The sequence below is a fragment of the Nelumbo nucifera genome, chromosome 1 (genome assembly GCF_055504915.1).
Source record: "Nelumbo nucifera cultivar China Antique chromosome 1, China Antique-T2T, whole genome shotgun sequence".
In the NCBI taxonomy this organism is placed as follows: Eukaryota; Viridiplantae; Streptophyta; class Magnoliopsida; order Proteales; family Nelumbonaceae; genus Nelumbo; species Nelumbo nucifera.
Genome location: NC_142649.1, coordinates 123,926,126 through 123,949,969, shown reverse-complemented (window position 1 = coordinate 123,949,969; position 23,844 = coordinate 123,926,126). Strand labels below are relative to the sequence as shown.

The 23,844-nt window shown below is 36.9% G+C and overlaps 1 protein-coding gene and 1 pseudogene across 2 annotated transcripts; one reads left to right on the top strand and one right to left on the bottom strand.

Annotated features, from left to right (window-relative positions):
• Positions 1-259: 259 nt before the first annotated feature.
• LOC104609791 (uncharacterized) lies at positions 260-6,362 on the top strand. The gene is made up of 2 exons (XM_088896673.1): positions 260-687; positions 5,293-6,362. The coding sequence occupies exons 1-2, from the start codon at positions 514-516 to the stop codon at positions 6,004-6,006; spliced, it is 888 nt and encodes a 295-aa protein (XP_088752799.1). The 5' UTR covers positions 260-513; the 3' UTR covers positions 6,007-6,362.
• Positions 6,363-21,032: 14,670 nt separating this feature from the next.
• LOC104609711 (protein SHORT-ROOT pseudogene) lies at positions 21,033-23,255 on the bottom strand (annotated as a pseudogene). Its single transcript, XR_016080082.1, has one exon. The product of XR_016080082.1 is annotated as a protein SHORT-ROOT pseudogene (transcript).
• Between the last annotated feature and the right edge of the window lie 589 nt (positions 23,256-23,844).

Here is a 23,844-nt window from a genome sequence, read left to right as displayed (position 1 = left end):
TGAGTCTGGACGTTTGTTTACAGGCATAAAATAAGCTAAAAGGATTTATAATCAAGTTTGTATTGGATTTCATTGCTGTGCATTTTCATCTCTCTCTCTCTCATATTACTGGTTTCGTTATTATTATTATTATTATTATTATTTTTTTATTTTTTAGTTTTGTGTGAAGACAGGGTAATTGGTACATAAAATATACTTCTGTTCAAATTATATTGGATCAACATGGGTCATATTTTCTTAACTGCAGCATTATCTTGGAGGTAAAAGGTGAGAAAAATGAGGACCAGGAACAAACTAAGGAGACCACCCACTTTGCATTTCAATGCAGGAAGCAGATGCTCATTATCTTTTGTAGTGTAGGGGAGATCCAGGTGTGACTGAATCCTCATCCACTAAGTCGAGAGTTGGAACAAGTGGAAGAGGACAATAAACCCAAGAATTTCTTGACGGTTCTTCTCAATTCAGACACTTTTCTTCCTTGACTAGAGAACTGCAATAAACCCAAGAAAGGAAATGGAGGACAGTCAGTATTTCTATCCTGGGAGGATATGGCTGGACACAGATGGGAATCCAATTCTAGCCCATGGAGGAGGGATTTTGTATGTTGAGAGTTCAGGGGCATACTACTGGTATGGAAAGCACAAAGGCGGTCCCACTTACAATGCTCATGAAAATGGAGATGCATGGGTAAATTTTAAATTTAAATATATTTCATTTTTTGCAATCCAAAATTCACATTCTGTGTTAGGTACTGTTTAGCTTCAATTATATCACATGTTTTCCAGCTTTGAACTGACGGCCAAACTGTTTTCTTTTAACATGATATTGGGATTAAGGGGTTCATGACAATAGTACTGTATTCAATATTATGATTTATCCCCCTCCTTCCCTACCAAAACAGACAACAAAGCATATAATGGCACTAGGAATATTTTCGGTTGTCATTATTACCAGTAATGAATTCCTCATAATTGACTCCAATGGTGTTGATTCTTAGAGAAACCTAGTGGTGTTGGCTCCATTAGGATCAATCCTTAGTTAATAACAAGTATTTTATTTATTGGTTGAATATTAGCCTACTGGATCACTTTGTTATTCTTATTGCTTTATTTTTCTTCATTACTAAATCATTCCTTTAACCAGTGTTGCATGACTCTCCTAAATGCTTCAGAGTCCTGGATTCTTGAGAATACTTTTATGTAACATTTCCTTCTTACCTCCTAGCTTACTTCACATAAGTTAATAGCTAGTGTACAATATGAATGTTCATTTTCATATCAAACATTACTTAGTAACAAAGACAACAATTTAGATCCCTTTCGGTCAGTATATAATGTTAAAAAAGGCCATTACCCAATGTTGGTCCTAGACATCTGGGCTTGAGAGGGGTGGACTGGATACGGACCCAATCACCCAACCTTTGTCTTTCTTTTTTTCACAAAGTGGTTGCTTTTAGACTTGAACCAACATTCTCACCCTTGTCAGCCCAAGATTTTACCATTACACCAAGCAATGGCCCCCAGGTATATAACATAAGAATTTGACAGAAAAAAAGAAGAGGAACTATTTTTTGTAGTATATGCTTTTCCATAGATGTGTCTGTGAGTCCATGTTTTACCATCTTGTTGAGTCAGACTCTTCTACATGCTTCAGATTCCAACTCCCATGTCCATGTCCATGCAACACCACCAGCAATAGGAATGATCTAGTTGTTGATTGCTTCGATTCCAGACAAGGTTTGAAATGTCGATGTTGGTGGAAATTTCGGTCATCCAAATATAAGAAACATGTCGGAAATGTCCGAAATATCGTACGGAAATATTGTAAAAATTATAGATATGGTGGAAACATTGTAAAATGTGCAAAATATAGAATGTTATTTTATGAAATGATAAAAGAAGCATAGGCATGCCTTTTTAAATTATTATCTTTTTCTAAATTATTAAACAAAGCTAAGAAACTAAGGTTATAGATAAAAGAATATATTCTAAAGTTGCCCTATAAACCTTAAGATTCGGAGCTTCATGATAGAATGTGTTAAAGCAAAATTTGAACTCATAGAAAATGTAAATGGTTGTAATAGATTAACCAAATAATCTATTACACAAACAAAAGCTAATATTTAACTTTATATTTGAAATGAATATTGAGTTAGCTCAAAGTGGTAATCATATAAGTTAGGTGGACAATAACTTGCTACTTCACATACCTACAATATTGTTACCAAATTATCTCTTGTAATCCACAGTATTGGTAGTGTTCAATGGGGAATATGTCAATTCCAGTAAAATTTCATGTTGTTACCCATGGAAGTGGAAATGGAAGTATGTCATGGAAACTATCTCTTGCACTCCACATAGTGTTGGTAGTGTTCATTGGGGAAATGTCGATTCCAGTAAAATTTCGTGTCGCTATCCATGGAAATGGAAATATTAGGGAAGTTAAGGACATTTTAAACCACGATTCCAGAATGGACGGGTACTTCAGAATAGTAGAATGAAGAAAAACCTGAACAATTGGGAGGTTGGAACCATGCAGAAAAGCTGATGAACTTCAACAAGGAGAAATCTTGTATAAATCAGAGTGATAGCAGGGTCTGGGTCTGGGGCAGCTTAGTATCCTTTTTCAGGAGATTTTGATAATTCAAACAACTTTCTTAGCTCAAAAGTGACATCACATCTCCTAAATGGAGATAGCTTTGGTGTTGTGGTGTGGACAATAGTACTAGGAATGCCTAACAAGTGATACACTAAGCATGAGAAGGATGGAGCTGGATTCTACACAGTGTCATTTTAGCAACAACAACAGAAATAGCAGATTACCTGTTTATTGACTGCATATTGGCTAGTATATTTTTGGTCAATCTCACTGTATCTTTGGAGTAAGGGATGCTTCTATCTGTGCTTGAGGCCCTCCTCCAAAGATGGTATCTGAAAGGGTTGAGTAGAAAAGGGAAAGTTATAGGGATACTTCTTTATGTTCCTTCTGGGCGCCATCCTTTTTATTTGTGTGTGGCATGCTCCTTGGATTTATGAATTCACAGGGGGCTTCAAGCCCTACTTAGTGATTGACAATGACAAAGGCTTGCAAATTTCAGATTTCAGAGGCTTGTTTGTGTTTTTGGTCAAGTGCTACTTATTTTTCTGTTTCGAGGCCTACAGATTCTTTTTCTTCTCTTTTGGTGATGGTGTTTCACTCTCAAGTTTCATTCACTTTTCAGTTGGTAGAGTAATGTTTTTAGATGGGTTTAACAAAATTGCTTGTTAATGTTATTTTTCAAAATTTTCTGTTGAGCAATTTTTTTTAGTTTTAGTGTTTTACTAATACTTCTCGTCTTGAATATAGCATATTAAGTTTTTGGCTTCATATTACAGCATATATTTCTATTCTTCATTCTTTCTTCTTCTATCCACTGTCTACCTTATTTGCTGAAATCTTAAATTTCTGTTCACATGTTACTCTAGCTTATGGTTCTTGCTGTTATAGCTCACTTTTAGTCTTTTTAACCCTAATACCTCCTGTAGCAGATGTTTCCTCCTTTAGTACCAATCTACCTGCCTCTGGTTTCATATTACAGTCCCTATACAGTTATACCATACAACCCTGTCTCTGATTCATAAACATTATAGAACCTACATAGTCAACCTGTTTTTTTCCCTTAGTAGACAGTCCTTATTTTCCCTGATAATCACACCTTAGTAAAGTGAGGTATCACCCTTCTCTTTTGGGACATGATACATCACCCCTCTGAAAGTGAGGTGCCATCCTTAGAGGAGTGAAGTAATACCCTTCTATTTCTGGGATATATGATGTACCCGCCCTTTCCCCTTCAAAATTGCTTTCCTTTCCAGCTGTCTTTCACAAACAACACTTTTGCGGTTAATAATGGAAAAGCTACGTCTTACATTTTTATGTCTAAAATGATGAAGTTGGATAGTGATGAATATGATCATCTCCTTTCTACTGCTAATTCTCTACTAAGACTTAGTATTGCTTCTTACCTTTGTGGTATTGATTGGTGAGTATATGACTTTCATACCAAGAAAGTATTACTGGATTATGGATGAGTGCTCTTTGCACCATTAATTGGAGCATTTTGAAAGAGTGGAGTAATCATATATTTGAGGGAAAAATTTATCCTTTGTGTTGCTAATAGAAATAAATTTTCTGCCCACCTAGTTGGGATGTCAAATTTTGTGGTAACAAGGCAGAATTTTGGTTTTCTTTATCTTTTCTTCAGATACTAAACGAATACCTGTTCCTGTAGCCATATATGTGATAATGATGTCATATTTGGGCATCATAGGTAAGGAGTGGAGTTTTAAAAGGTCTAATTAGCACAAAACCTATTTGCAAACAAGGATGCGCATAATCACACTAGAACTATACCTGATATGCAGTTTAGTTTTACATGGTTATACTCTTTTCTTTTGGCTACAAAAATGGGCTATATGGTTCTGTAATTCAATGACCTTTTAGGCTGTGTTTGGTTTGAAAGAAAAGTTAGGGAAAGGAAGGGGATATGTACGGAAACCTATACAAATATAGGACTGAAATAAGATGCAAAATGATACAACTACTTAACCAAATACTGCCTGAGGGAATGAGGTAGCCTTGGAAAGAACTACTTAACCACTTATATAGGACTGAAATAAGATGCAAAGTTTGACAACTACAACATAGGATCTATGTTACTGTGGTTAAAGAAAAAGTGCCAGTCTTGATGCTTGTATAAATTGTCAAATTTGGTCAACAGCAGAACATTTATATAAAAAGTGCCAGTCTTGATGCCTGTATAAATTGTCAAATTTGGTCAACAGAAGAACATTTATATAATATGAAATAAAGGATATTTTTATTTTCATACAACAAATACACATAAGCATAAATCCACAGTGTTGAACCAAAATTGGTAGGGTTCCAAAATCCAAATGTGTCCACTGTTCTTTCATCTAATAAAAGGCCATAGGATGTAATGTTGGTTCCATTTCAAGAATCAAATCTGACATATTGAGAGTATAATATCAACTCATAATGTGAAGTTTCAAAATCTCTTCTTCTTAGATTATGGAGTTTAAAGGTGTTATCATTTTTCTCTCCACAGCCTGCTCTTTCTGCATGCCTTTTTTATACCTTTCTCAAATACATACATATCATCAGTGGAAAAAGGAAAATGGAGAATATTGTAATACTATTTGGTTGTTACCATTTATCATAATATGTGAAGCTAATTTCTTTCTCTACTAATGCATAAATTTGAAGTGTTAAATACTTTCCCACTTTGGCTAACAGATTCACATAATTGGAGTGAGTTGCTACTCTTCCAAGGACCTTTGGACATGGAAAAATGAGGGTATTGTACTGGCAGGAGAAGAAACAAATGAAACACATGATCTTTACAAATCAAATGTGCTTGAGAGGCCAAAGGTGATTTACAATGAAAAGACAGGAAAGTATGTAATGTGGATGCATGTAGATGATGCCAACTACACCAAAGCATCTGTGGTTGTTGCTGTCAGTAGCTCTCCCATTGGCCCTTCTGAGTACCTCTTCAGCAAGCAGCCCCATGGCTATGACAGCAGGGACATGACTATCTTCAAAGATGATGATGATGTGGCCTATCTGATCTACTCATCAGAAGACAATAGTGAACTTCACATTGGGATTGGGCGCCTCAGTGATGATTATCTTAATATCACTCATATGATGAGAAAGATCCTGGTGGGGAAGCACAGAGAAGCTCCTGCTATATTCAAACACCAAGGTGCTTACTACATGATAACATTGGGTTGCACAGGTTGGGCCCCAAACAGTGCACTTTCCTATGCAGCTGAGTCAATCTTGGGCCCCTGGGAGACATTAGAAAATCCTTGTGTAGGTGGGAACGAGGTATTAAGACAGACAAAATTTTTTTGCACAAAGCACTTTTGTGTTGCCAGTTGCCACTACCGGGGCTTCCAGTCTCATTTATTTTCATGGCTGATCAGTGGAACTCTGCTGAGTTAAGTGATTCAAGGTATGTATGGTTACCTCTGGCAGTTGGTGGAGGAGCTGACCATCCATTGGAGAACAATTTTGGGTTTCCATTGTGGTCAAGAGTATCAAATTACTGGCACAAAAGATGGAGACTTCCAGATGGGTGGAAGGGCATGTAAAAGTTAACCTTTTATTTCTTATTTCTTTTTCCTAATGGTCCTGTATCAAAATTTAGGCCTCTATTTATTCTTTCACTGCTTCCTGATTTTGTCTCTGTAATCTATGCTTCTTCAAATATCACAATCCAGTCACTGCTATCCACTGTAGATTTTAGCCTTTAGGCATGGGTTCTGTCGATGATGTTATCATGTTTATAAGCTTTCAGAGAGGAGACTTGAGAGATCTATAATCATTTAATTGAAACAACAGTGATTAAAGCAATATGGTACTCAAGCAATTGACCCATTTTCTGATGATTTTACTTCGAGGATCGACATTCTCACATTCAAAGTGACGAGGATGGTACAACTGATCAAAAGAAATTCCTTGATGCTACTTCTCTGCCCTTGATCGCCAAAAAAACAAGAAGAAAAAAGACAATGATCTTTGTCACCTTAGGCTCAATTTGGAAGGAGTACAAATGCAAATATGTACAGTGTAAATACATACAAAATAATACAAAATATAAGGTTTTGTACTCTATATATTTGCATTTGTACTCCTTCCAAACTCAGCCTTAGGCTTGGCAAAGTTAGTTATGACATAATATCCAAAATCATTACAAATAGGGTTGTAACATTGTTAAAAAAGACTATTTTCCCTTCTCATGGTGCTTTATTTTCATTAATATCACAAATAATACTAATTAAGTTATGAGCTTCGTGAAGTATAAATAAGGGGAAGAGATTCTTTTTTGTTAAAAATGAAAAATGTCGTTCAGGACTGGGTACTGAGCAGTGGTCTCATCTGTTTGGAAACCTCATTAACTTATGCATAGCTATAACTTCCATTTCAATCGTTACCAGCTAATGAATTGTAGTCTATTAAAGCTTGATGTAGGGTATCAAGCACTTGCATCATTTTAGCTTGCAGAGATGTGTTATGCAAATCAGTTTGTAGGCTGTTGGGAATGGTAATGGAATTTAAGAGGGATGTTCATCAGTACTTATGATTCTATTTTTAAAACAAATATATAATACTTTTGGGTTTTTGAATCTAAAAGAAGCATTAGAGTTTGGATGCATCTGTGGGTTCTTAGCTCACAAAGCTATAAACCCATTACAGATTACTCAAGTACTACTCAAATCTCAAAACTCATCATCTTGTTACAGAATTCATCATCTACCACCTTATGGCTTGGAATGAAACCAAAGCGTGAGGATGTTTGGACCCAATGGCAGATTTAGTCATTTTGCAAATTCACTTACAGATCTTCTCCATCTCCATTGGAGGATTTGTTTTTAATTAGCACATATTCTTACTCCTGGGTCCTGGTCCAAGGCAACTTACTACCAAGTCTGTTCCTGGGCTGTAAAATCCTTACATCCTATAATAGCATGTTCCTATGGCCTATGGAGATTGGGAGTGTAAATGGAACGAATTTGAATCGCATCAGGCAATATTCGAATTCGAATTCGATTAGAAAATTCGGTATTTGAATTTGATTCGATATCCGACGGATATTGAAAATTAATATCCAAATTCGAATCCGATTAAATATTCTAATATTCCATTCGATTCGAATATGATTAATTAATTATTTTAGATAATTAATAAATATATAAAATAAATATTTTATTGATATAAAGTATATAAATATATAAGTTATTTATATAGCTTAATTATTATATATATTATATATAAGAATTAAATAATCGGTCGAATTCGGATATTTATTGAATCAAATCAGGTCATATCCGAATTCGAATCCAATTAACTATTCGGTAAGAATAGGACATCCGAATTCGACCGATTAGATATTCAAATTATCCGAATTCAATTTGAGTATATCGAATATCGAATTCGAAATCGGATTTTCGAATACCGTTGACACCCCTAATGGAGATGCTTGTCAGGTGCAATCTCATATCGGAGGAATCCATATGTGCTCCTCACAGAGTACAACTCACAGCTCCATCCCACCATGTATTGGGAACATCTTCCCATGAATAACAACACAAAATATGGAAAATGTTCTGATATACGGCTAGAACGCATTGTGAGGTTGGTGTGAGGAGCAGATCCAGATTCAGTTAAGAGTGTTCTAGCAAAGAATTTCAGGAAAGCTGGACAAGGTGCCCGTTTGGGAGGGCTGAAGTGTAGAGGCTTGTGGCTTTCTAAGGTGGGCCCCACAAGAACAGCTAAATGATGTTTGGTGAAAAATCCAGAGTCCAAAATCAGCTGTCCGTGGGTCAGTTGAAGGGCTCTCTGCTTCAACCTTCTTTGAATAGCTTATCTGGAGCATTTGAAATCAGCTGAACCAGCTTTGCTGAATCTTCAACTCTGCCCTCCCAAACGGGTCCAAAGTCTGTCCCTTGTTTAACCTTGACAAGTTAGAAAATCTTACGTTTCAGTGTTGTGTGAGTTAGCTCCTGCTTCACTATATGAATCAAAGATCACCCCAACCTATAGAATTATGGCTTCGTCTTGGATCTCCATGTTCTATCTTAGGTTCTTAACTCTGCTTATAATTATAATTGATCAATCCTGATTCAATTAACTTGCTTCTTTCTAACCAACCAAACCCATCCTCATTGGAGAAGTCCTGATCCAGGTATTTTAGAATTAATGTCGATGGCTCCACTACTGATTCTATTTGAGTATATGTGGGATTTCCAAATGTTTTCTCTTGAAGCCGAAGCTCTAGCTTTCTAATAAAGTCTCTCCATGGAATCACTAATATCATCATTGAAAGACAGTGGTTGAAGATTATTCAACTTCTGTTTGTGGAAAATCCTGATCCACCTTGATGTTTCTTTAACCCATCATTGGCGACTGTAAAAATCTCCGTTTCAAATTTTATAAGATGTCAGATATTCACAAAGGCGCTTCATCAAGAAAAAAAAAATAAATAAATAACATAGGATACCACCACTAGTCCACATAAATTCTTTCTGGCTTTTGGTAAGTGTGGAATGTGGTGGTCATTTCAGTTGTACTTAATATGTACAACATGAGGCTTTAAATCTCAGGATTCAGGAATCACTAGTTTCCGTATCAGCATTCAGCTGCAGAAGTGTATTCTTGACCAGCACACTTGTTGCAAGCAGGGTAATGTGAGATCGAGAAGATAGGTTAAAAATTGGTCGGCCACTCTGTAGATTCGACACTGGATAAGGATTTTCTGGGACAATGAGAACTATCCTTATGCCACATATCCACTAATGTGAGAAAATATGCACCGGAGAATTGGGACGGTATGCTTAAAAGTTAAAAGCCTCCGTCAAGTACAAGACTGCAGGCAGCCCAACTCGAGCAGGAAAAGACGAATAGGGCCAACCTGAGCCTGGGTTTTTACATCATGGATGGACTAGAACTAGAAGCACTTCCCAGGCTTGGGTAGGTACGTCAGAACCTGCTTCCAATTCTTTCCCTGCCAGATGCTATGTTTATTTCATCGTTTTTAATTAGAAGCTATTAGCAAGTTCATTATACTGTCCACCAGTGCGAGTTTGATGATTTGCACCACTGCTCTACCACTGGTCTCAAGACCGGATAGCCTGGATAAAAGAAGTGGGGTGCATTAGGTTGCCATTCATCACTAAAACTTTTATCAAATTCTCTTGGATCCTGATTTTTCTCTTCGTAAATTGAATGGAATAGTGAAACATTGACTCATGCAACTGATCTATATATAATTGGGATAAGGCTTTAATTGGTAATGTCATAGATGTCAAGGCGATTGGGCGAGGCTAGGCGACACTTAGGCGATGGAATCTATTACATTTTCTCAACTATCACATTACACTAAGCATCATCAATAAAATCTTTCATGTAATTTTCTTATGAAAACATAAAATTTAAACATTTAAACTAATATCTCAATTATCAATAGAAGAAATAAGTAATAAAACAAGTGAGCAACTAGATAATATCATAATATGAATATTAGCCAAATCCAACTAACAGTAACAAGTCTAACATGACAAATACACTAAAAAAACTAATAATTTAGTTTTATAAAATCATACATTTTTAATGATTGAGTGTTGACCTTGAATGTATTCTTACTTTTGCAACTTTGCCTTTAACAAGAAAATAAATTAAAAGAATCATTAAGAATTCAACTTTGCCCTTAACAAATGGAAGAAACACTATACCAATAAATAAAAAATTTCATAAGAATTCAATATCAGTTCTTTAAGGATCCAAACACATACCTTGGTTGATGCTTGATAGTTTATGTAGGAAGTAGCCAATTAGGAATCAATAAGATGAAAGTCATGAAACCATTACAAAAAAGTTATAAAAATGGCAATACCAAATTATCAGCAACTAATATATTTGTCTAAATTAAAAAATAAAAAGCATAATAGGATATAATGAAAAAGTATAAATATAAATCATCATCCATCTTAGTCCACAAAAAAATAAATATGAAATTTAAATGTATCATAAACAACCTTTAAAGAAAACTCCTTTTTCTCTAATTAATTGGAGTGTCTAAAAAATAATAACCACTAACACCTCTGCTGAATGCACAAATATCATTAACACTATAATCAACAACTTCGTCCTTGTTATCGTCACTGTCATCTTCAACATCAATATCTACTACTTCATCTTCATTATCTTCCATATCTTTGTCCTACAATGAGTCTTCCTCTTCTTCTTAAGCAACATTTTTGTCTTTATCTTGTCTACCAGACCCACCTCTCCCACGACTACCTCTACTTCCACCTCTCTCTCTACTTCTATTTGTACCAATGTTTTCAACCCGCCATTGACCCGGCTAGTCGAACCATTCAAACCATCACCAGGCCACGATTTCAGGTTCTGTTCAATCAAGACCCGTCAGATGGTCAAAAACCATTGACTTGGTTAGAACTGTTTGACCCATTCAACCCAGTCACCGGGTTGTGGGTTGCACACTCAATGTATGCAAACTTTCAGATGCCATAACTTTACACTATGATGTTCGGTTGAGGTGATTTTTTTTTTGGGTAACATTTTGAGGTCTTTGTGTTCCAAGGAGCCGTAGGCACCTTGCCCTATTATTTTTGCAAGAAACCCCTTTTTTGGCCTTAAATTGTAATTTTTAATATTTTTTATAAATAAAAAATTAAAAACTATGTTAAAAAAATATAAGTTAAATATAAAAGTACATATAACATATCTAAAACAAATTATACATTATATATATATATAGACATATATATTTATTTATACATATCTAAAACATATTTATACATTATTTATTGATAAAATGTACTTAATACATATATATGATGATGTGGAACGGTATGAATAGTTTGACCCGACTAGTTGAACCGATGACCCGCGACCCATAGGCAAAAACGGTTCGACCTCCAAGTCGGTTTTTAAAACATTGATTTGTACCCCCACTTGCATTTCCACATCCATGTCCACTTCTCCTTGGCCTATTTCACCCTTTAAGGATTTCGGATGCTCCTAATGCTTTATCAACTTGAGTCCATGTAAGATTATATCCTTCATAAAGCAAGTCATTTGAGGGGTCTTTCTCAGTCAACCTTTCACTAATTGCATCTACATCATCAAAGCAAATAGGGTCAAATTGCTTTGGATTTGTGCACCTTGTCATAAATCTCTCTCGGAGATATTGATTGTATTGAACAAATGCAAGATCATTGAGCCTCCTTTGGTCAAGCCTATTTCTCTTTTTTTGTATCAATATGCATTCACAACAAAATAAGAAAAATTATAAAAATAAGTATTTTAATTTTCATAATTAATTTTAGCACAAAATCACCAATTACTTAGAACTTACATGCTTTAAAGTGTTCTAGTTGTGCTCACAAGCGGAAGAAGTGCATGTAAGACCTAATATGCGTAATGCAATATGCCTAAGGTATGGGGTACAATGCCCATAGCTATGCCACTAATCGTTTCGGAAGACGAAACTGAAACTATAGGTGACTTTGTTAACAAAAGACAAGGGTATATTGGGTTTTAAAAGAATTTATACATCACATAATGTCACATGTAAACGGTTTGTGACGGAATACTAATGGTGGGAGAGGACTTGGTCAATTGTTAGAAAACTTAGGGGTACTTCAAGAAATTTACCCTATATAAAATCTATGGTGTTTGGGCAAGGCAACCTTTGGAAACTTGCATTGGATTTGGATATTCACAACCTTTGGAAACATGCCTCTGCGAGATTCACAATACTAAACGCCCTCTAATTTTAAAATTTAGGGAAAATCATAAAAAAAAAACCCTTAATTTGACATCCTCCAAAATACTTGGATTTGGATGTTAAAACTTGCATTCATCCATATAGTAATTGAATCGGATGTAGATTTGACTCCACTAGATGTGATAAAAATCTGAACCCAATTATAATTAATACAATCTTGCAAATATATGGAAATAACATATAATATTCTCTCGCTATATATGTATTTCACAATAATCTGATTATACTTATATTTCTTTATTTCAATGACAGTAAGGTAGAGTTGGATTCCAATCCGAAATTCGAAATATCAAACTCAGATTGGATTTGGATATAGTAAAATCTAGTCTGAATGCCCCACTTGTATTTTGACATTAATAAAAGGCTCCCTTATAGTTTTTTTTCGCTTCATGACTCCCTTATATATAGTTTTGAACAAGGTGCAAACATCACTATTTTGTTTTTTTGAAAGATAAAGTAATTATATTATAACTCCAACATAGTTCAAGACATCAGGAATCCCCTAGGGTTAATCCGATAAGTAAAGATAATCCTGGGCAAGGATTTTGGCCCTTTGACCTATCATATGGGCCAGAATATTGTACTTTCTATTTACATGAATTATAGAAAAAAGAGGTAAAACTTTTCAGTAAACCCCGTCTTCTGCAAAAGCCAAAGACAAGACTAAGGGAGAGAAGATGCCGATTGGATCCCTTTCACCGTGGGCGACGAATCCGAACATAAGTAGATTGCTTGGAAAGTGCCTGTGTTAGGAGATACTGTGCCTCCATCCACAAAAATAATCAAATCCGTATTCGATTTCAGCACTAAAGAAAATTTGCTTTGATAATTTATCATGGGTTGAGGGGAAGTGTGAGATGTCTTCTCCCTGAGATTGTATGAACTGAAACATGTTCGTTTTAGTAATAACTATCTCTATTGGTATTTGTTTGTCTCTGAAACACTTCTCATCCCTTGCCCACAAGATATAATACAAAGCAATGACATACCAGTTACGAACTAGATGAAGCATCATACGATCAGACAACAAATTCATGAGAGCAAGCATGCAATTAAACCAAGACCCTTGAAACAAGTTTTGCAAGTTTATGTTCCACGGGGCAGTGAGCAGGATGGCTTGAGAAAATTGACATTCCAAAAAAAGATAGTTGATTGTTTCAGGGGCTTCATTGCAAAGCTGAGAAGTCTGGTCTTGATCATTAGAGAAGATATGCTGCTTAACTAGGATGAACCCATTAACAATTCTCCAAAAAATCAATTGGAATCTTGGGACAAGGAGTTTCCAAAGTCACTTAAAACATTTTTTCTTGTTAGCCGAGATGGGGATTACTCAAGTATTAATAGATTTGGTTATAAGCATGCTTCCTTGAGAATTTCCCCGAGGGATGGGGTGTCCAAATCTGGGAGATGGAGGTATCTTCCGGAAATATAGGGGTGTTGTTGATATCTCAACAATCCTCATCCGAGAAGTGATGCTAGATCAACCTCTGGTTCCAACTGTTATTCTAGATCATATTTGCTATTGGGCTGTGTCTAAGGGCAGGAGGTCTAGGTTGGGCTGGTACCCTAAAAGAGTTGTTTGACCTGATCTAGGGGACCAAGTTTATGTTCTCAGAGGAGTTAGCCTTTACTAGAAAACCTATTTCCTGAGACAAATCTCTCAGAAGAGGGGCAGTTGATTTCCAGAATAAGGAATCCCTACAATACTAATGTGATGTATTAATTTTTTTAAAATACTAGATTTACCCTTGATCATTTTCATCCAGATGTACATTACAAAAATACCTCAAAAAGAACAAATTCATTTCTCTTTATTTCATTTCAGCCTTTTTATCTTATTTGTTCAAAGAAGAATGGAGAGAATTACTAGAAAAGTTGAAAGTCAAATAGTAAAGGCTAAAATTGGAATTTTAATTTGTGTGTATTAATGACTTAATGGTAATGTGGGCATGCATTTGATAACTCCAACATCTCAATTATTGAAAATCTAATAGAAGGTTTTTTTTCATAATTTTATGTACAGTGCAAATACATATAAAATAATATAAAATATAAGGTTTTACACTTTATATATTTGTAATTGTACTTTTCAAAACTAAACCCAAAAAAGAGCACAAAAATGGTGTGGTCATATCAAATTAAATTATTCCTAATGTGCCTGATTCATTTATATTTTAAAAGTCAAATCATTTTTATGACATTTTTCATGGAATTATATCATCATAATGGAAAGTAAAATCAATGGGCAAAATAAAATAAAAATTATTTACTATCACAATTAATAATAATAATAATTATTATTATTATACCATCCTGTATATGGTCTGGTAGATTACTTATTCAATTTATGGTAGACCATTAGAGTGAGAGGTAGGACAGTAAAAATCTTGTTTATTATGGTCAGTATGCAAGATTGTTTGTGTTCTTTTACTCAAACTTTAGAATTTAGAAAACTATTTTGCTTTTGGTTTCAATCTCAACAAGCCTCTCACACTTCTTATTCAACCCTTATTTGGTAGAACTATTAATGTAATACTTTTTAGGGAAGACTTCGATAATAAATTCTCAATAAAGTAATAACTTGGATAAAACTTTTCTAGATTACTAGTTTGATAGAAAGCATGGATGTAATAAAACTTCTCTTTGATTTGTGAGTGCCCAAGATTTTCACATATATAATAAATTAACAAAATTAAAAAAAAAACAGTGAAAAGAGTTATATTTAAACAAAACTTGTTTTTAATATATATAGACATAGGTTTGAGATTTAATGGTACAAAGGAAGATGTTAACATTGGGGAGGGAGAGAAAAAGAATAATCTTTTATTAGAAAGTAAACTGATTTCTAATCTGTTCATTTACCAAAAAAGTTGCTCAGAGCTGATTTTGAGGCTTGGAGCTATATTTTTGTGTGGGCCTCCCCGAATCCATTGGACGATCTGCATGTATCAGATCCCACTGACCTAGGAGAAGGCCTGAGAGATATTTTGAAGGTGGCATCCGTCCATTATGTGTGCTTCTTAAGGCTGGTTGTATTGCCAAATATGCAACGGCTCAATCGTTGATCAACTTATGTGTCCTCCCTACATGCTTTGAGCTTTCAAATCATCACGTGGTGAACTTGGACTGGACCAGGCCTAAGCTGGTCCAAGTCCAACTGCTATTAATATGACCCTGTAAAGGGTTTGTTCGTTCCATGTCCAAGTACCACCCATCTCAAGTCTCAATTCATGAGAAGCTTTCAATCGGTGGGTTATGTCAACTACTCAACAAAGACCACAACCACGTCCCTGATGTAGTCCAGTCAAAAAGACTTGTCAAAAAATTAAATAAAAAAACAAATCACATTGAAAATGATTAAGGCTGCATTTGGGAATAACCGGAGTTTTGTGCTTTTCAATTGATCGAGAAAGCTAAAAGCAGGTTATTGTTTGGTGAAAAAAGCTCATTTGAAAAAGCAGAGGAACTAAAAAAAAAAGACTCCATATATATTTGCAAGAAGCTATTTTGAACCATAAAAAGCCAATGGCTCTTCACACAGTCACACACTAATTAAGGTGCTTTATCAAAAAGCCCATTTAAAAAGTCCATTTGCAAAAGCTTGTTTAGACCAAAATGCACTCCCAAATGCAGCCTAAGGATTCTGGTTCTGGAAATGGCTAAGCATGAAGCCATGAACCAATCAAAGAAACACTTACTAGTTACTATAAAAGAAATAGAAAAATAAATTAAAAAAAAAAAACTTTGGGAAGACTTGTTATTATGTGTTAAGCTTTTAACGGGTGTTGTTTAATAGTTTAATCTTGTATTTTAAATCAAGGAACCAAGTACTTAAAAGAACAGCCAATCCCAGTTATTGTGGAGTTTCAACAAAGAAACTTGATGGAACTTCCTTTTTGACTTGGGTATCAAAGTTCTTTCATCTCTATATCATTTTAGTCGAGCTTGTGAAAGTTGTTTGTTGATTTTCACTATACTATTCCCTTTGCTTCCTTTTTCCCTTTTGCTCTATTTTGTGCAGGCTTTAGACTTTGGAGTATTGGTACAACCCGTACCGCAGCCATCAGAAAGCTGTTATATTATTTGAATGTACTTACAACTATTACAGCCCTTAATTTAATTCTCGCATAATAATCATCACTACATAACAATGAAACAAAAACTTAATCAGTTTGGCTTGGCCCCTTTGATAAAACGTTTCTGGTGTACTCTGCTGAGAGCAGAAAATAGTTGTTTTTCTGTTCCAAAAGCACCAGAAATGCTCCAAAGCTGCCGAAACACCCCCTAAGGCTGTGTTTGGTTGGAAGGAACAGGTAGGGAAAGTATAGGTTTCCCTATCTTTCCCTTCCTTTTCCTACAAAACAAACAGTCTTAAGTGTTTAATGAAGCAAAATACATATTAATTGCTCCTATCCTATGTCCTATCTTATATTAGTCCATTATATTAGAGATCCATGGCCCTTCCTAGAATGAAATAGGAGAACAGGAGTCATGTATCTGACCTTACATAGTTGTGAATTAACTATCGAATTTCTGCCGTATCAACAGATGGTCATAATAGAGAAGAAAAACGAACTCAATGAAGTTGAATGGTAGATAGTAAAAACTAAAAACAGTGCCATTTGAAGTTATTGAGTGGGTCATTTTATCTGGACCATTACACAATTAATGTAGGCCCAGGTAATTATCCGGGTCTTGGGTCAGGTATAATGGATATGAACTTAACTATCCGGACCATTTATAGATAGGAGATCCTCAAAATTGGGCATTTTGTTCGCCTCCGAAGCCACATTTAAAGAAGGATATTACTATTGAAATTTAAAATACCTCCTCGAGAATGGATCGATTTGCAGGCTTTCATTCTGAAATCCGCCCATGATCAATAGATTGTCAATAGAAGAGTATTTATAATTATAATGACCCCTCGATTGCATGCCATGTGAAAGATTCCTGGGTCATTTATGGGACTTCTACCCAAATCTTCTTGTTTAGCAGATTTGAAGTCTACGAAGGAAATCTTTTAGTTGTGTTTGGTTTGAGGGAAAAGGTAGGAAAAGGAATTCAAACCAAACACAGCCTTAACTTGAAATCCTCTATGATCTCCACAAAGGACTAGGTTCCTGCCCTATCAACATTGATCCACAAGATGAAAAGGTTTTTAGTCCAACCATTTTAGCCTAAGAAACAGCTTGAAAATGTCGACTTAAGAGAGAGAGAGGGATGTGCAGATAATAGATAAGATAGACAGGTACACGCATGACATGGACAACATCAGGTAAGCCGTGAAGGAACAAATCCTCTCATAGGCCAAAGCTAGTAGAAAAGAGATAGGGGAACGAGTAGTCTCATCAAAAGGAGTTCCCACTACGTTCACGTGTGGGGCTAAACTAATTGCCTAAAGAGCCATCTCTCAAGGTTGGAATGAGAGAGAGAGAGAGGCAATTGAATTGAATTGGTGGAGGGACCTAAAAAGGCAATAAGGACTCTTCCCCTTTGGAGAATGGGATTAGATTGACAAAAAGGCAAAACCCACCCACATCAACAAAAGCGTGCACCCCACTAATGACTAACCCTTTTTTGTTAGATTCCCAAAACATAACCCAGGCCCAGCTCGTGGCCGTCCCAAGATTCGATGGCTCCCCACTCCCCACTATATACTGACCCCTTTTTTTAGGCGTTCAAAGTTGTTGATCTTTAAAAATATTCATGTACTCTCCTACTTTTAGTTTATGTTTCTGTTTCACCCTTAATTCTTTTTTTTGTTAATCAGCAACAATTTTCCCCCTTTTCCCTTTACCCCCTTTTTCCAAAGTGCTGGTTGCGGGATTTGATTCCCCTTAAGGTTAGGACAATTCAATTAGCACACCAACGAGTCAGTCCTCAATTGATTTGTTTCACCCTTAATTCACACTTAACGAGTACTGCCTAAGGTAACTTTGGCTGTTGGGTGCCAACAATTTATGATGTTGAGAGCAATTTTTGGATTATACACGTTCACCTATTCACACCCATATTTTTCTTTTTTTTTATCAAAATAAAATAAAAGGTAAATATTAATTTATCCACTTTCATGGTAACGTGGCATTCCTGCTGGCCCCTAACAGCCAAAGTGCCACCCCCTTGGAGGGACGATGCTAATGTGGGGTCCATGATTATGCAGCTGACGTGGTGTATTATAATTGACTTGATATTATGGGTAAAACTGTAAATGATTGCAAGACCACAATCAAAAGTGATTAGTGTTTCAAATGGATCGATTGCATATACCTTGAATATTTGGATTTGAACCAAATCTTATCTAAGTATTCATTTTAAACTGAATTTGGATATTGAATACACAATTAAATAAAAATATGTAAATATTATATACTATTAATAAAATAGTTTAGGGAGTGTTCGGCAACATTGTCAACAAAAACATGTTGTGGAACACTCCATTAAATTTTATTTATGTATTTAGGGGGCGTTCTGTTTTTGGATTTTGAGAAGGGGGAAAATTAGTTAATGGGATTTTGATTTTCATTGACCAGGAAATCCATATTCTTGGTTAATGGGTAGGTAAACAACTTTTCCACTTAGAAGAAAGTTATTAACATTTGAATGAGATAAATATGCCTCTTTTAATAATAAATTTTTATGGTTAAAATGATCATTGCCTTTACTTGAGATATAAAAGAAGATGGGTAAATACACTTATCCAATAAGTGTGTAGGAAACACTTAATACCTAGATAAATACATTTACGGGAATAAATAACTTACCAAAAAGTGAACAAAGCCTTATATGATGATATTTGGTATGCCCATTGCAATGCAACAATTGTTTATTCCATGCACAAGCACTACTAGGCGCTACATACACAAAATGAGTACAATACCACCATATGAAACACCCAACGTAAGTGATAAAACGGGTACTTATCCAAATGCCATGCATCATGTATGGTTAGATAAAATGAATTCAAGATATATAACTCATATTAGACTTCAACTTATATATATTTTGAATACCGAAAAAACGTATATGTTTAAATATTTTCAAATAGGATCATATAAAACTGGATAGGACTGGATCCATGTTATGTTAGATACAGAATAAACAAATGGAATCTGAATCATCCATAAACTGAACCGAGTTAGAAGAGTATAGCCTTTGCAGCATCATAAGTGGTTGAGACTCATTTTCAACCATTTGAGGCATGCACTTGCACTTGGACTCCCGTCCCCTCTCCATACCCATCACCACTACATGAGTACCCTATCTCCCAAACCTCATCCAACCCTACCCACCCCACCCTGACTAAGTAGCGTTTGGATCTAAGGTCTCTACTACCACTAACAATAAACTCTTCCATTTGAACAAGCTGAAAGCTTCCATCTGATTAAATATAAGACATGGATTGGAAAATGGAAATGGTTCAGGGTAAGTTAGGAGTGGCCACCCTGAATTAGGTTATAGTGGGATTTTCCAACTTTTGGCACCGACCTGGGGTGAATGATCAGGGCATACCCACAACTCTCTCTCTCTCTCTCTGAAAACTAGGTTGAGCTGTCCAGTCTACCCTCTGCTCGGACAAAACTAGAGCTTAGACTGGGATTTCGCTAGACAAAACAGACCCAGAATTGGCCTGGTTGACAGTTAGGGTGAAGAATAATTGTCATAATGTTTTTGTGGCTCGTAGACTTACTTTGATCGTGATTTGAAGCATTCCCAATAAACTATCTAAAGAGGCTGAAGCAGATGCCGCTAAAAATGATTCTTTAGATTTTTCACTAAACATAGCTTAAAGGCCGTTTACTAAGAACCCACCTCGGAAAGCCAGAAAGTGGTATTTAGGCTGATCAGGCAATGAACAAAGTGTTGTGAGTAGTATTGTGTTTGGCATTGGCATTGTTACCTAAAACATTTAAATGAAGTGTTTATAATCAATGTGATATCACCCTACTATACTGACTCTTCAACAATGGTTCAAGAAGCATAGAACCAAGAAAAATAACCTTCACTTTCACTTTGGAGATAGAGTTCATGAGTATTTGATGGTATATATCCATCTTGATTCACTAAAATATATCTACATTACCACATATATAAAAGGCCAAACCATACATCACCATAGCTTATGAGGTCGTGTGATTTACAACTTTAGCTGAACCACCTGAATGGCTTGGCTGCAAGAGACATTGTATAAGCTCTAAACTCTGATATTTCTGCTGGTATTAATTAATGAATTGTTACTTTAGATTTCAAAAAAAAAAAGAATTTCAAATACCGGGAGAATAAAATAGACACTTTTTTCCCCTAGAAGTCTCCATTATTCTTCATTCCAAAACTTAAAATACTGAAATTAATTGTGACCGTCACGCTAGCTAAGTAGCTAAGCCAAATCAGAGGAGAAAAGTTCGGATGGAGAAATGACCCTTTTGCCACGTGGCATAGAAAAAACTTGGCAAAGTACAAATAACAATACCACAATTAAGACATGAACCCATAATGGCTGCCAACTCAGCTGCCACGTTTCGCATCTTTGCATAAGTACATTTAAAACCACTGTGCATTCCCTAGGGCTAGCAAGAAGCGCAGAGCCTTCTGCATGTTCTCGTCTTTTTTTCTTCCTCTCAAGGCAAACTGCATCACATAAATCTGAGCTCTCCAAATATGATAATTAATAGCAATCACAAAATAATAATAATAATAATAATAATAAAAGCGTAAATGGTTCTTTTCTATCCAACCGAAAACCAGTTCCAATCCAACTCCACACTCTCCCATTCTTCCTCTACTTCCAGTTTTAACTTTACCAAAACAGTTCCATTCCATTTCCATGCACGTGTGAACTCAGCATCACCATGCACGCGCGTCGTGTGGACGTCGCTGTTATCCTGTTAAGGCTTCCAAGCAGAAGCCCATACGACCGGCTGCTCTTTCCATGCCAAGAAAATTCCGGCATCGGATCCAGGTATCATCGACCAACCTTCTCTATACCTCCTTAGAAGCGCACGCACATCATCAGACACGTCATCACTAAACGCGAAAGGGCTGAATCCAGCCGCGTGCAGACGCTGTGACCAGCGAGCTGCTGACTCGCGTCGCTCGCTTGACTCGGCAGGGGAACAGGCCAAGAGATCGACAAGTGAACGCCCGGCTGCACGTTCGAGCATCAAACACTCGTTGCTGGCGCGCGGGAAGCTCTCGTCTAGAGACTCAAAGTACACCCTGAACCATCTCAAGCTCTCCTGAAACCCTTTGACAAAGTCAAATCCGTCGGCACCGACGTCAAGATCGGCTTCATCCTCCACGACGGTAACAATCTTCGGCCGCAGCCTCCGAAACGTGGATATGATGATGTCACGGCGGTTATCAACTGTGGTTACTGAATGTAATGTGCCGATACAGTTGACAGCCAGTGCTTCATCGTCTCTAATGTCCAATTCAGCTAAGTTCAGATCGGATAAGTCGCCTACGTGGTGCACTACATTGAATTTGAAAGGCACACCCATGAGCCGGGCGAACTTCTCCATTCGATTTCCAATCTCTTTCATTACTTTTTGCACAGCCGCTATGCCACCGGAGCTTGAGGAGGGTCTGTTGGCCATCACGGTGGTGAGACGTAGGTGCGGCGTCTCGTCGGTGCGCGTGGCTAAGGCTTCCAGCAGAGTAGGCCACTGGGTGCAGTACGTGTTGCTTATGTCCACTATGTGTAATTTGCTTTCCCCATCAAAGGCCTCCAAGATTGCACCGTTGCTAGCTACATGTCCAAAAGTAGTCCATGGGCTTACCTCTTGGAACTTCAGTACCATTTTCCTGGTGGAATCGAAGGAACACGTCTTCTCCGACGCTGATGCTAAGGTCCGGTAGCATCGCTCGCCGGAGTCGGTCATCCGGCTGAACAAGGCCTGGAGGAAGTATGAAGCAAGCTTCTGATCGGTGTCACCATACGGGGAGCTGAGTTCGTTGAGCATCCACATTAGCTGTTGGGTCCGGGAACTGTTGTTATCCGCGATTGCTCTAGCAGTCTCGAGAAGGAGGTTTGATGCCCATTTACCGGACGTCGTAGAGGCGAATTCGAAGTTGAGGTCAGGACAAGGGGAGCTGAAAGCAAACTCATGAGAGGGTTCAAATCCATGAGTGGTGGTAGTACTGGTGTTAGTAGTGGTGGTAGGGGTTGAGGTCGTGGCGGTGGATGGATAGTGGTACTGTTGGTAAGGGAAAAATTGTTTTGAGGAAGAAGAGAAGTCGTCTTCATCCATGAAAAAGTTGCCGCATTCTTCTTCTTGTTGGTGGTACGGATGGTTTTGTCTAGAGGATCTGGAGCTGCTAGAGGTTCTACTGGAATTGATAGACTGATCAGATTGAAGACTTACTAGCCTAAACAAGGTATCCATTTAACCAGAGACCCACATCAATAAACTCTCTATAGAATCCTTGTATGGCTCTTTTCGCTCTGTACAGGGAGAGGAGGAGAAACGGGTGTTTTGTGTTTTAAAGAAGGAAGAAATAGGAGACGGAGCGTTCAAACTTCAAAGGAGGAGCTTGATGCTTGAGGCTGGGTATCAATCGGACTTTTTACTCTTTTAGCACACATGTACATACATACATATACGCAGCACAGGCCAGAGAGAGAGATAGACAGAGAGAGAGAGAGAGAGAAAGAGGAGTCGGGAATCTGAAGAATTTATTGTTATTTTTATTTTTGGTGTAATCGATGAGGAATAAGTGGCGTTTCTTTTCTAGTAATTCTTTCGGAGTTCTTTTTATATTTATGAGGGATTGACTGATGTGGGTCTTTCTGTTAAAACCATGGAGTACTGGTTTTAGAAGTGTATCTGACAAGGAGTGAGGAAAGTTAACAAGGTCGAGGTCAAGAAAATGGGTTAGTGGGTTAGCTTTACATTGATTGAGAGAGAGAGAGAGAGAACAGGCGTGCCTACCAGAGGTTGGGAGGAGGAGGGAGGGGGAGGGGGAGGAGGAGAGAGAGTGCGTCAGAAAAGCTGCCGGCGTGCATCATCATCATCAAACCCACCACCACCCTGGCACAAACCTTCACATTCCTTGCCTCCTAATCCCTCTCCAAACTCTGCCAAAATTCGCCACTTTTTTACTTTATATACTACATGAACCATACATATGTAAACATATAATAATGTTTATAACTTTTGAATACAAATACCTAAGCGTACTTTGTACCATTTTCCAAAATCAAGGGCATGCTCTACTCTATAAATATAAACAAATTCTACTAATCAATCCAACACAATAATCACTACAAAGCTAGGGTATTCCTCTAGGATCTAGGCTCTTCTCCACGATCAACACCCCCCTCCCTCTCCCCTAAGGTCCACAAGGATTGAGCTTTGAGCATGAATCTCACCTCTATTTGATGGTTCCCAGATTCCTTTCTGCAACAAGAGCTGCATGCTTAATTGCTTTTTGTTTTAAGTGTTGATGCTCCCCAGTTAGCTTAGATAATT